Source organism: Zonotrichia albicollis, chromosome 11, assembly GCF_047830755.1.
Source record: "Zonotrichia albicollis isolate bZonAlb1 chromosome 11, bZonAlb1.hap1, whole genome shotgun sequence".
Classification (NCBI taxonomy): domain Eukaryota; kingdom Metazoa; phylum Chordata; class Aves; order Passeriformes; family Passerellidae; genus Zonotrichia; species Zonotrichia albicollis.
Window position 1 is genome coordinate 8,338,579 of NC_133829.1, and position 13,701 is coordinate 8,352,279.

At 40.7% G+C, this 13,701-nt stretch overlaps 1 protein-coding gene across 5 annotated transcripts in view; it reads left to right on the forward strand.

The window, feature by feature from the left end:
- Positions 1 to 13,701, forward strand: part of ARNT2 (aryl hydrocarbon receptor nuclear translocator 2) — a 93,904-nt gene that overhangs the window by 24,929 nt on the left and 55,274 nt on the right. For 4 of the 5 annotated variants that reach the window (XM_074549253.1, XM_074549252.1, XM_074549254.1 and 1 more), the window contains exons 3-6: positions 5,463 to 5,510; positions 8,498 to 8,542; positions 11,063 to 11,276; positions 13,116 to 13,329. In XM_074549253.1, coding sequence (XP_074405354.1) covers positions 5,463 to 5,510; positions 8,498 to 8,542; positions 11,063 to 11,276; positions 13,116 to 13,329 — 521 coding nt within the window. The remainder of the gene's footprint in view (positions 1 to 5,462; positions 5,511 to 8,497; positions 8,543 to 11,062; positions 11,277 to 13,115; positions 13,330 to 13,701) is intronic. The other variant, XM_074549255.1, reaches the window with a different exon arrangement.

Genomic DNA, 13,701 nt, shown 5'->3' on the forward strand with positions numbered 1-13,701 from the left:
CTGTTCTTCCTGCAAGATCAAACTTGCTGATAAGTATATGGTTTGTTGTTTGGCTTGTTTCAGAAGATTTTCAGGTTTGGCAAAGCATCCAGAAAGGAATTTGGATCCTGTGGCTCTTGTAGATATAATGAATGCATATTGCCTATACCTGTTTAATCTCACAGTGATTTATCAAGTGAAAAAAGGTAGCAATATTGCACATGAGGACTTCCTCAACTTCATCTGAAGGTTACCCTTGGAAGCTCTTAAAGAGAGGCCTGTTAAAGACGTTTTCTTTATAGTTCCAGGTACAGAGATAGCATGAGAGCTCACTCTTCAGAGACTGTGGACAGCAATATTCTAGGTCTCACTGGAAGCAGCCCAGCCTTCTTCTGGGAGAGGGAACTGAATCAAATCCAGCCCTTAGACAAGCTTGAGGGCTCTGCTAAAGAAGAAGGTTTGTTTTATCTAGCATCAGAGGCTGATATGGTATAGGGGTAGTCTCCCACATCACATTGCTCTGTGGCAACTCATAGTAACTCTCTGTGTTAGAAGGAAGAAAAGTGTAGCAAGAGCTTGAGAAGAACAGAAAACTATTCTCTAGCGTTAACAACTCCCTCCTGTTTTTACCAAAGGTTGATCACAAATAGTAATGATCTTTGGATGATGCTTTCTCAGAGATAACTGATCTGAGAGTCTCTTCAAAAGAGATTGATTAGTCTTATGTTTAGTCCTAAGTCAGACAGTGGTGGGGCTTAACAGGATCAACAGTGTGAGTGAAATCTTCCCTGGTGATCACCTAAGGAGGATATTATTCCTTGCAAGAGCTGCTCTAGGGATTGTTCACCAAGGTATGTTGCCAGTTCTGTGTGTCTGCTCCACTAACAGGGCTGGAGTCCCAGTCTGGGAGTGAATTAACAAGGGGGAAGGTTGACCTTGCCTCGAATGCAGAGTGAGGTTGGTGTGATGGAACACTCTGGATGGTTGCTCTGAGGGATGTTCCTTTGGGCAGAACAGTTTGAATATCTCCCCCAACTGAGTGCCCTTCTTATGCTGAGCTAACTGTATGAAACTGGTTTGAGAAACTCCTAAAATCTCTTTGACAGGTCTCACATTTTTATTTTCAAGCTGCTCAATGAGAAAATCTTTTTAAGCTTGCACTCAAAAGAAAAGACAAAGCATTAACATCTTTTCATTGCTACCTAATGCAGATAAGGTTTTGTACTTGAGTTGCAGGATATTTGATCTCTTTTTTGATCATAAACCATGTCAGCTCTGAAAATCAGTTTGCAATTTACTGTTGACAAGGTTTGATGCTGCTGACTGTGAAATATTCTGATATTAAATACTGACTTGATATTAATTGAAATGCTTTAACTGTTGCATTTTAAGTATTGTCTTTTATTTGTAGAAGGTGAAGTGAGGGGAGGGTGGGAGGAACATAAAATCAAATTATTTTAAATGTCTTTAACATGTTAATTCACTGAGTAAATTAGTATAGATTCACATTTTTACCTGGATCATGTTATTTCATCTGTGCACCATAGCTCTGAACTAATTGCCTTTCTCCAAGCCTGAGCTGAGAGTGCTTTTTTTTTTTAATTATTATTATTTTTGTAATATTCTTTAATGTTCCCTCTGTGTTTATTCAGACCTTGAGGGAAAGAATGCCTGCTGTGTCTAATTCCTCTGAGCTTCTTTTTGAACAAAGTTGCAACGAACATTTGTTCCTTTCAGTGCTGTTCTGGTGATACATCTTGGTAAACCTCAGTCCTTGGGCATTTTAGGAGTGTTCTGTGTCAAACATAAAGGAGTGGAGCAAGCATACACAGCCAGCTTTCCCAGTTTTGGTTATCTCTGAAAATTGTTTCTTTTTTCATAATTGCTGAGGCAAGCTGGCAGAATAATTGCTGTGTGGACTTGAATGTAGATCAGTTTAAACTCATTGGCTGTCCAGAAAGTGTTTCTGCCGTGTCGTCATTTGGCTTCATTGACAGCTTGGAAAAATAGTTTTCCTTTCTATAAATTATACCAGCTACTTCAGAGAAAAAAGTGACAGCATAAGATAATGCACTGCAGTGGTCAGTGACTATCTTAGATTAATGCACCCTCAGTTCTTTGTTTAATGTGGTTTTAATTGAGGCTTCGCTGTATTAGAGGATAAGGGGTTCTTTCACCTTCCTGGGCTGTCTGTACTTGGGCAGGGAGGGTTGGGGTTTTTTGGATGAGCTGGTTTCAGTTGCATTGGTTTTGTTTTGGTTCATGGTGTAGTCTTGCCTTTTCTCTGAACCAAAACTATCAAAATCTGGGGAAAAGAGACCTCACTTCGTCATTCTGCCCCTCAATTTTGTGCAGAATATAAGGCTGTAATACAGATCCTCATCTGCTTCCCAGCTTCATTTGCTCCTGACCATTCCTGCCTGCCTTCTCCGCACACTGTGTAATCATGGCAAGCATCTTTTGACATTTCTTGGGAATTTTACATAGTAATTGTGTTGCAGTGTTGCAATCCTCTTGCATGTCAATTTTTTTAACCTGTGCAGGTCGACCTTGTTGGAGGCATTTTGGTTTGTAGGGTGTTTTTTATGAAAATGTTTCTAATTGAGAATAATTAATTTTTTAAAGTATTTTTATTGCTGTATTTATGGTAGCCACACATCTTCTAAGGAAAATACATTTTAATAAGTACCTCATGCATCAGGCCTTTTCACGATTGATGTGAACAGTATGAAAGAGGAAAACAAGATTTATGCTGTCTCTTCAAAACAAAAGAGCATAGTGCAGCTCTTTTTTAAAGCCTCTTTTTAATGGGAATCTTAAATGAAGATAAAAGATAGTCTTTCTGAATCTTCTGAAATGATGTCATTTGTCTTCTGGGAGGCTGCTTCTACTGTTTTGCTAATGTGCAGTATATTCTATCTAAACAGAAGATCTTATCTGTCAGGGTATGAGGAGGTTGATGGAATATTATTTTTACATGTTCTGCTGTGTTCTACTAAAGGTTACAACTGATTGACTGCCTTTCCTTCTGCCTTGCTGTAAAGCATAGTGGATCAGGCAGGACACTGGAATCAATGACTATGTCTGAGGGGTTTTTTTAAGGTTTTAAAGTTTTTTCACTTTGCACAGTGAAATTAGGAAATGTGTTATTACCAAAGATGGAACAGAGATACATTTGCTGATGCATTTTTTTAAAGTGTTGATATTTTATATGAAATTTATGTTCAATTTTTATATGAAATAAAGGGCTTGGGTAGTTTAACAAAGCAAAGTCATTATTTAAAGACTTAGTCTTGTGCAGACTGGTGTTATACCCTATGCATTCAGATTGTGCTGTGATGAGCCCACAGTAAATGTGGGAGGTGTTACCTGAGGATATTAACCCATCAAGAATCTCCTAAAGGAAGAAGCTGATATCCAACCATCATAAATAGGTGTGTTAGTCGTCCTCACTCCCTCAGAGTGCTGGTAGCAGGATCAAGCCTTAAACTGTTATCATCTCCTCTAATTCCCTGCATTGTATTCCAGTAATAATAAACTAGATTAAATGCAGTACAGCTAATATTTGATTTTGGAGAAAACCCATCCCTTAGCACTCCGCTGGAGTATTTGGCTGGAAGCTAAATAAATCATAGAATCATATCCACCACGGCATGTGATCTCAGTGTACTGGAGAGGAAGGAAAAGAGCAACAAAATTAATCTGTCCCAGATTAAAGCAGTGTCTCATAAAATCCCTGAAGAAAAGGCTTTCCCCCACAGGTGTGTAATGTTTTCTGCAGTCCTTTTCCCCCACTTTGAAACTGGGTGTTTCTCTCAGATGTGTTTCAGCTGCCAGTGAAACCCAGGTAAGGGTGTGATGCTTTTGTGAGAGCCATTCCAGTGCTGCCCTCCCCTTGTAAACAAACAACTCTCCTTAACATTGACCTCTGCATTTTCAGTGCAGGTAGAAACATTCCAATTCCTATAAATGGAAGGTTTTTCTGGAATGTCACATTATTGCATGTGGGGAGGAAGCAGGTAGGTGAGAGGAGACCCTGGGCTATACCACATGTGTAAATGTTAAATTTATGGGAATGCTGCAAGGGAATCAAGGGGGATACAGGCTGCTGGTGCCACATTTGGGGTGCCACAGCAGCTGGGTCCTGGCTTAGCTGCAGCCCTGTGGCAGAGCTGAGGCCACTGGGGGTCAGTGCTGTTCTGCATGAGGCAGCTGAGGGATCATCACGGACCTTGGAACCGGATTTGGTGCTAATTAGGTGAGCAAAGATGTAATTTATAGTGAAAATGACGATTGCATCAAAGCTAAGCAAGTTAAATACACAGCTTTTCTTAAAGCTCTTTGGGGAAAATGGTTTTCTCTTTGCTTCCTCCAGAAATGAATAATCGCTGTTACCATCTGGAAAATATTATTGTAGCTTTTCTAGTGCCATGTCCAATTCCTGTGCTGACTTGCTGCCCTCATTCCATTTGTACAGAGGTTGCTGTGACTCAAACACATCTTTTATGGGCCAGAATCTCTTGGTTGTCAGAATTTAAGAAGAATTTAGGACAGCAGTGCCTGACTGGCACTTCTCTATGCTGATGTAGTTTTAGGGACTGTTTTTGCATCTCTGTTCCCAGACTCTGGACATGCAAATCTCATTTTTTAATTGGTAGGAATCATTTTAATATTGGGATAAATATGATTGTCACTTTGAAGGTTTTTTGCCCTTAATAGGACTTATGCCTGTTAATATGAACTGTATTAGAGACATGGAATCTCTAGTTGTATGAAGTTTTACTACACTGAAAGGCTATAAAGCTTAAAGTGTTAAAGAAATCTGAGAAAACGTTTGCATACTGTATATAAAACTATTTTCCTATCTACACAAATTAAGAGTGATTGATCAAGGTCTGTATATTATACTAATGTATTTTTTATTAAAATAAATAAGCTAATATAATTGTTTATGATAGTTTTATATTAGCTTGACTGTCTACTTTAATGGCAGAGTTACATCCTTATATTTGGGGATATAAATATTTATCCACCTCTTTTTAGAGGTATAAAAATGTCTAAAATGCTTTGTAAATGATATTATTGTATAACTATAGTGATAATATCTATGATACACTCACACTGCCTACTATAGAAATCTAATTTAGATGTCTAAATTAGGAAGATAGTCTTCCTAGTCTGTTTGTGTAAGAAGTGAAGAAACAGGTTTCTGCTTTTTGTGGTTCCTTGGAGGAGCCAAACTGGCAGGCTGGGATTTGGCCCAAGGAAGAACTCAGCTCTTCCACGGCCTTGAGAAGGTCTGGGACACAAATCAGCTGATGAGCTCCTCCTAGCTCTGGAGGGGATGAGCAGGACTGGAATCCTCAGCCCTCAACACCTCCTGGCAAAACACAAATCTAACAACACTGAGAACAGCTGGCTTGAATGCTCATGCCACCATTGCCAACGCCTTGATTGCTGATTTGGAAATCTTGCTTTTACAGAATGGACTTTGATGATGAAGATGGGGAAGGGCCCAGCAAATTTTCAAGGTGAGCATTTACAAGAGTTGACCAAATCACTGATTTCTTTCAGTGGGGAAAGACAGCTGTCTCATTACTGATGTTTGAAAATCAATATAAATACAGGTGAAGAGCTTGCCAACAGCTCAACCCAAATATTAGTTACTCTTTTTATCAACTTCCTCTGAAAATCAGAGGAATTTTGGCAGAAACCTGCCTGATGTAGTTATTGGCTTATAAAGCTGACAGCCTGTGTGTCACAATTTCACTCTGGAGCTATATCAAATGAGAAAACTTGTGATTTTTAGCTTATTATTTCAACTGCTGTAGATGGACTTCAGTTATTTGACATTGCTGAAGTTGTCTTTTGGCCACTGAAAAGGAAATTTCATTTCTAATTTATTTCAGATGTTAATTGCTTATTAAGACAATTTGACAGATCATAGAAGTGGATTGTTTTTTTTAAAAGTTAGTGAGATTTACATTGTATACCATTAGGTGTAACTGAATAGTAAAAATTGACAAAAAAATGTTAATTCACATGGAATATTCAAAGCTAGAAATAAACAGTAATGCCTCATTGCCATTTTTTCACTTTTCCTTTTTTTTTCCTGGTCACACTGCATTTTTTCATTAGAAACCAAGCAGCTGCACTGAGGGGTGTAGATACTTTGAGGCCTGTGGGTAACTGCTGATTATCCAAATTGTAATTGCAGCTCTGTAGCAGCAGCCATGTTGCAGCACAGCTGTCACTGTAGGGTTTAACAGGGTCATTCCAGTCTGAAAGAGAAGTGTGCTGAAGATCCACTGTGACACCATATCATCATTTACTGGACAAGACCAGCAGTGCTTTTGTTTGGTTGATGTCATTTACAGAACCAGTCCCTGGTGTTAAAACTGGTGATTTGAGGGCTTAGTTGTAATATTTGCTAGAAGACACATGTTAAGGGAACAACATTTGTGAGGAATGGGACCTGATCTGTGCCTGCACAAGCATCAGGGTTTCTGGGCACGCTGATACCCCGTGTGTTGATCCTTCCCCATTCTGGTTTTGACTTTTCAAAATTTGGTGGTGGGTTGTGCCAGTAATTCCATTGCTTTTAATGGAGAGGTATGCTGTGCTGTGCTTAGACTCAGTTGGTTTTTGGTGTCAGATCAAAATCTAAGTCTTAAATTCTGCATAGAGCCCAGATTGTTCTGGTTTTAGAGTACAGAAAAAGCATGCAGAGACACCCAGGGCTACATTCAGACATCCTCTTCAAGTTGTTCCCTTCTCCAGATTGCTCACATGACCTAGCTTGTTTCAGTCAAAATTATTTAGTTGTCAAAGAGCTGCTGTTTAAATGTTGAGGCTAACCCAGCTGGCTTTGACTGAAGCGCCTGAAGAAGCACTTGTGCAGAGGTCAGCTGGGAGGCTGGAAGGGTAAACCAGTAGTTGGAGGCTGTAACATCCTCAGTTATTGCAGAGCAGGGTGGGTGGGCAAGGCCCAGGCTGGTGGGAGCGCAGGAGCAGTGGTGTTAGCACAGTGCCCCGTGGCAGGTGACACACTCTGCTGCTGCTCAGGGCTTCCAGCTCAGCTCAGGTATCCCTGCATGACACCCCACCTCACACAGAGCCTGTGCATGTGCTTCCCCTGCAATGTGCCCATTCCTCATTCAATTGGTCTTTTTGCTCAAAATTACTTGGCCTCAGTCTGTTCTCCAGGCCGAGTCAAGAGGAATAGAGTGGTGTTGTCACTTGAATCTTCTGAGGGTGCTGGTGTTCAACACAGCATAAAGAAATACAGCTCAAGATTTGCTTAAGCTTTGTCATCACTGTTTGAATGAGGAACTGGCATAGGTGGATTCCCTAAAATTAGTTTTAATTAATTTCAGACAGAAAAAAAGTAAAATTTCATTATTGATTTGTTAGAAGAGGAAAGCATGCTTATTTAGGCTGTATTACTTTTTCAGCTAATACATAGGACCTTCATAGGCTGTCTGTTGTAACAAATTACATCATTTTGGAGCGATGTAATGTTAATAAAATTCTCATTGAACTGTTCTTGAGCAGTTATAGTCTTCACTTCTAGAAAAGCCATTACCTTATTTTTGTGTTTTCCAAAACATACATTTTGTGTTTTGGAAATAGCAGTTTCATTTCAAACAAATGTCTTTCCATAACTATGCTAGCAAAATTCAACTTCAAATGATTAGTGCATTTTTAGCAAAGAGAAAGAGGAGCAGCATGTCATTTTTTACTGAAATGTCACATTGCTGCCTGTCTTTGGGACAATGCTTCAGAAACAGTGAAGCTTTAGTTCCACAGGACAAAAGTCCCATTGGTCTGGGTTTCCTCCATAAAGGTGCTGCTCAAACACCACACATCCCTGCCTGGGCATCCAACTTCTGTTGATTTGAGTAGGAATGAGGTGCCTGTTTACTTCTAGGGAATTAAGCCAGTTTAAATTTCACTTCTTGTTTACCCAGCAGTTTCACCTGTCTGCCTGCCTGTTGCCAGCCTCCACGACAGTCAGTGCAGTGTCTGTACTACAGAATTTTTCCCTTACATAAGGCATCGCCCTTCAGCCATGTCTCTGCCCTCCTGAGTTATCTGTAGACCATCAGTGCCCTCTGCTGAATGGAGGGAGCTGTGGTTGCAAGCTGGAACAGACACATCCCCTTCACTTCCAGCACAGCAATGAATATTTAATGGCCTGCTGTGGATAAAAGCCCACTGGTGTTTTCTGTACTGGTGCTGCTTGTTAAGTTTCCCAAGAAATCAGTGTATGTCAAAGTGTTTGCTTAAATCCACTGAAATGTGTCTTGTATTTTTTTTAATATACAAATGAAGTTTCTGGATTGGCATGGCTTGGATCAAGCTCTGTGTTTTCTTTGCTGTATCATTCTTATTACCTTGGGTTTTTTTCTGTTATTTGTAATGGTTTGCACTTGTAAATTTCTTTGCTTTCTGCTGTGTGTTGGCTATCACACAATCCATAACCCCTGTTGATTGATGTACTATCTTTTGTTTCTAGGTATGATGGTGATCAAATCACTGGTGATAAGGAAAAGTTTGCAAGGTAGGCGTGTCCTGTAGAGCTCTTCTGCTGAGAGAAAAGAGGGGGATGTTCGTGTCCAAAAAATCTCAGTACGTGTCCCTTAGCTTAGAGAGATGGTTACTCTGTTTTAGGTGGGATGATGATCAAAGTAGTGCTAAACCAGAAGGGAAAGGTAGGAAAAAGAGAAGTCAAATATGGTTTGCCCCCATTTTTCTTTTATATGATGCTGTTCATACTGATCTTTTGGCTGTTCCAAAACTGCTTGAAGTACAAACCCATAGTGGTTTTGGATCAGTTCCCCTGTATCCCAAAATTTAATGTCCCTTCATAATTTCTGTATAAAAACAAAGTCAGAAATGACAGAATTAGGACACCATTCTGTACAAGTTTGTGAATGCCATGGGTCTTAGGACACACACACTTTGGAAGAGAAGCACAGCCCCTCTTTTTCTTTTAAGGCTTTAAATTTGAACTTGTTTCAGGAAACTTTTGGGGTATTGTCTGCTTGAACATTTCCACAGCCAGTAGATTAACTTGCTATTACTTTCTAGCTTTTAAGATCATAAATGAAGTGGACTATTGGGATACTCCTTTTCTCTCAGGAAGTTTTAGAGTCTCTTTGTTTAGTCTCTATAATGGTTGTTTTCAGTGCCCAGAAGTACTAAAATACTTGAGTGGTAGACAATGTATTATGTACCTATAAGTGTGAAATGTATGTTGAATGTCTGTTCTTTGTCTCTCTCTCTTTTTTTCTTAACCACCGCTTCTGTGAAAATGCTGAATTTAGAGCAAGCTTTCATCATGTAAAAATGCTTTTATCTTCCCTGTGTCCATATTTATCTGCATGTACCAGCTGGCATGTACACACGTGTGCTCTGTGTACATGTGCAGTGTCACACCAGCTGTGTGTGTGACCCAGCTCCCCCTGTTCCCTCCTACATCTGTTCAGACCCACACCAGGGCTGTTCCTCAGCCAGGTGAAATGAAAGGTTCACTATTACAGTGTCCTGGACTGTGACCCCAGGCAAGGCTTGGCTGTAATTTACGGAGCGTAGCTGGATTTTCTGTATATCACACAGTAAGCATAGGAATAATAATTGTGCATGTAGCCCTAACAAATGTTGTTTCTGCAGACTGTGCCCTCATGCATGTAACACCTGTATGTGCAGGGGCAGGATACCCAAAGCAGGGCAAGCACTTGCATTCCTCGATTTCAGGAAGCAGCATACAATTCTTTCCTGCATTTTAAGAAAAGGCTTAATTCCAGAGAGTATCCAAAAAGTGTGCCAAGCCTAGATTCTGCTTTCATGTCAGTCTTCACAACAGTCAGCTCCAGAGATTGTTGCAGTTTCTTTTAATGTTGTGTTATCACATCAGTCAATGCTGGTGGACTCTCCAAGTGATCACCTCTCACATCTTGTTGGATCAGCCAGCGATCCCACAAGACAATGCCATGCACAGCTCATTGAAATCAGTGGAAGATGCTGCTTTGACAACTGAAGCATCATCTACCTGTCGTGTACTTGTATTTAGCTGCCACCTGACAGGTACAGTATGAGAAGAATGAGTGCTGGGCACTGAAGCATTCTAGGTCCATTTGGACCATTTCAGATGTATATATTGGTGTGATTCCTTAATGCTGATCAAGCAATGGTGATTTCCAGAATGGGAAAGCTGAACTCTGAGATGTTTATTTCTGAAAGATTCTGGTGGGTGTCCATTTGGGGATTTCTCAAATTTGACTCACCACCTCAGCCATATGATTGCTCTAAAGGATGAGAACATTGCAGCCTAGCCCAACTTGGGGCAGCATCAAGTACTGTCATTGTTGCTTCCCTGCTGTGCTAAATTGTCCCTGAACATAAATTCCAGTCTGTGTCTGACAAGCCAGATGTTTACTTGCTGTCTTTCGTACTTATTTTATTTATTTATTGGGATTTTATTTTTTTTTGTATGTACTGTTATCCCATATATAGTCCCAATGCTGCAGTCTGATCCTGCAGGCATGTAGTGACTCCCTGCAGGGATGTGGGGTGTTCCAAACAGCATTGTTTGGCATCTGTGTTGTCACTGAGTGGGCTTTTTTCATAAGTCAGTGCTGACGTTTCCTGCTGACCTGATCCAGTTGTTAGTGAGAGGTTTCCTCTAAAGGACACCTTTTAGGAGCATCTGAGAGATGCATCACAGCAAATCTGGGAGTTTGACTGGAGTTGGCAGATGTTAGCTCCTCACATATTTCTACTTCATTTTTGTCCTTAAACCAAAGGAGATTAAACTGGTTAAGAGATTAAGGCCGCAAGCCAATAAATAGAAATACAGGTTCTTTTCACAGCTATGGGGAAATCATATTTATCTGTCTGTGGCCTGGATTTTCTGTCTGTAAATGGAAGGATAACAGGGTTGGCTTTGTAAAACACTTTGCTCTCCCGGGGTGCAAACAGCAAAACAAGTGCGAAGCATTATGATTCATTACCTCCAATTGAGATTCTTACACTGCTCACGTCTCTTTCCTGTTGCTTTGGTGTTCCTTTAAATGCTCAGGGAGAATCACAGTGAGATTGAGAGGCGCAGGAGGAACAAGATGACCCAGTACATCACGGAGCTGTCGGACATGGTGCCCACGTGCAGCGCCCTGGCTCGCAAGCCTGACAAGCTGACCATCCTTCGCATGGCTGTTTCCCACATGAAATCCATGAGGGGCACTGGAAACAAATCTACTGATGGAGCTTACAAGCCTTCCTTTCTTACAGAACAGGTAGAATTTACGAAAGTGTTGGTTTCCCCTGGTTTTTTTGGTGTTAAAAGGTGTAGAGCCTCAGCTTGGTCCTTCACTGTAGTGTAGCAGCTGATACCAGTTACGTATCCAAGGTGTGAATACAGACAGGTTTTTGTGACTGTTTGGACTTGATCTTAACACCATGACAGATCTTTCTTTTTGGAGAAGCAAATTGGCATTCTTACCATTGAGATATGTCCATCTGAAAAACAAGTCATTCATTGCCTCACAGAAAGGAATTTTCACCTCCAGATCTGACTTCTTCCCATCCAAACAGAGATTCTCTAAAATAAGTAAAAATTAGTCTGGAAAGACCTGACTCTCTCTCTGGGGATTAGAGGAAAGTTGAAAACATCATTTAGTCTTAATATTGGAGTTCCCAGCAGCTGAACTGGGCAGAGATGAATCTCTCCTGGCTGAGGTGCTTCTTGGTTGCATTTTTGATGGAAGAGGGAAGATGCACCCAGTGCTTGAAGGAAAACTGTGTTCACTGAACACATTGAAAATTCCTACCACCTCCATTGTTTGCAAAGTCCTATGGGTGTAGTGTTCATTTTTGTGGTCTGAAGTGATTTAAGCACTTACACATGGAAGTTGTGGCTGGAGGCAATACTTCTTTCTCTTAGGTAAACAGCCGCTGCTGCTGACCCCTCAGTGCTCATGACTGCTTATTCCAGCTCTCCTGGAGTGTGTTTCTGAAGGGACTGTGCCATTCTGCTGGTGGCACACCCTAGTCACTTCTCATTGCAATTTTTTCTTTTTTTAAATCTTAGCAGAATTACAGAGTTTGCTTTCATCTTTCTTAATAATGTGGAAAGCTGATTATACTATCTTCAATATAGTGTGGCCAGCTGTACTATGAGGTTTTTTGTTCAGTCAGTAGTTCAGGATCAATGTGCTTTCTCTATAACAAAGCAGCAGAAGTTGACAATCTGTTGAGTGTTTCTTGAGATGAGTTATTCATTTCTTAATAGTTAGCCAGATTTTTATCCTCACCTTAATTAGCTAATACCTACCACTGGCACACTAACCCTGCTGAGACATCCCACCTGGAATAAGACTCGGTGTTTGAGTTCCAGGTGCAGGATCTTAACAAGCTCTGGTGGTCACTGGAGCCACCAAAGGCTGTTCCAGCTTCTTTTGCAGGAATTGGAGTGGTAGTTGTCATCCTTTGCCATGAGAGGTTTTCAAGCTCTGTTAAGCAAAGGGAGTATTTCCGGGTGATGCTGAGGCTTCACACTCACAGCTGGAAAACCTCCAGAACCTTCTTGTGTAGAGGCTCAGGGCCCTTAATGGAAGAAGAGGCTGGGGATTCTTTCCTCATTCTAATTACACTTTCTGCCTTTTATCTCTTGACTGTTTAATTTACAAACAGAGCTCATCCTGAGCAGGGCCGGGGAGAAGCAAACTAGAAAGTCTTATTGCTTTCCTTCCAACTAAATTATTCAGAACTTTTAATTAAGGGATGAATTTGCCATGAGTTAGAGCTGTTCATTTCCTCTGTTTGTACTCTGAAATATCTTTTTATTTTTTAATGTTAGATGTCTGTCACAGATTATGCAGTGAGTATTAGTTGTTTATTTTCCTTAAGTGCATGGAGATCACCAGAGGAAAGGCAATAACAGAAAATAAAACGTTGTTTGTTATTGAGATAGGCAAGTTATGCCTTGCTGCAAGTTTGGTTGTATAGTGAAAATTTTTGTCTCAGTTTTGATCAGCTTGTAAGACCACAAGAAAACAATATTTTCTGACAGTGACTGATGTTATATTTAATTTCCTTTCCTTGCTGGCATTCTAATCAAATCCTTTCTTTGGAAGGAACTGAAACACCTTATCCTGGAGGCTGCAGATGGGTTCCTGTTTGTGGTTGCAGCTGAGACGGGCAGAGTGATTTACGTGTCGGACTCGGTGACTCCCGTGCTGAACCAGCCGCAGTCGGAGTGGTTTGGCAGCACTTTGTACGAGCAGGTTCACCCAGATGATGTGGAAAAGCTGCGGGAGCAACTGTGTACATCTGAAAACTCCATGACAGGTCAGAAGTGGCTGATGAGTGCTTCTGGGTGTTCAGGATCCCTGGAGAGCTTTTCCTGACAGTCAGAGTGCCAGGTGTAAAAATCTGGTTGAAGTGAAACTTGGCTACATTACATTGTGTTTTCTTGCAGGCAGCACAGTAATATAAATCTTCTTTTGAGTGACTGCATTTTGCTTCCTATTCATTGACTTCAGTCAAACCACCTTCATGTAGCTCTGCATTCAAACTCTGGTTTGGAATCTAGATTGTTCTCAGACTTTGTCTGGAAATCTAGATTGTTTTCATTTCATCCTCAATGAACTTGTGACTTCTTGACAAGTATGTGTTTCTTTGGGGCAGTGTTTAACTTGAAGTCAAAAATCATACTTCAGG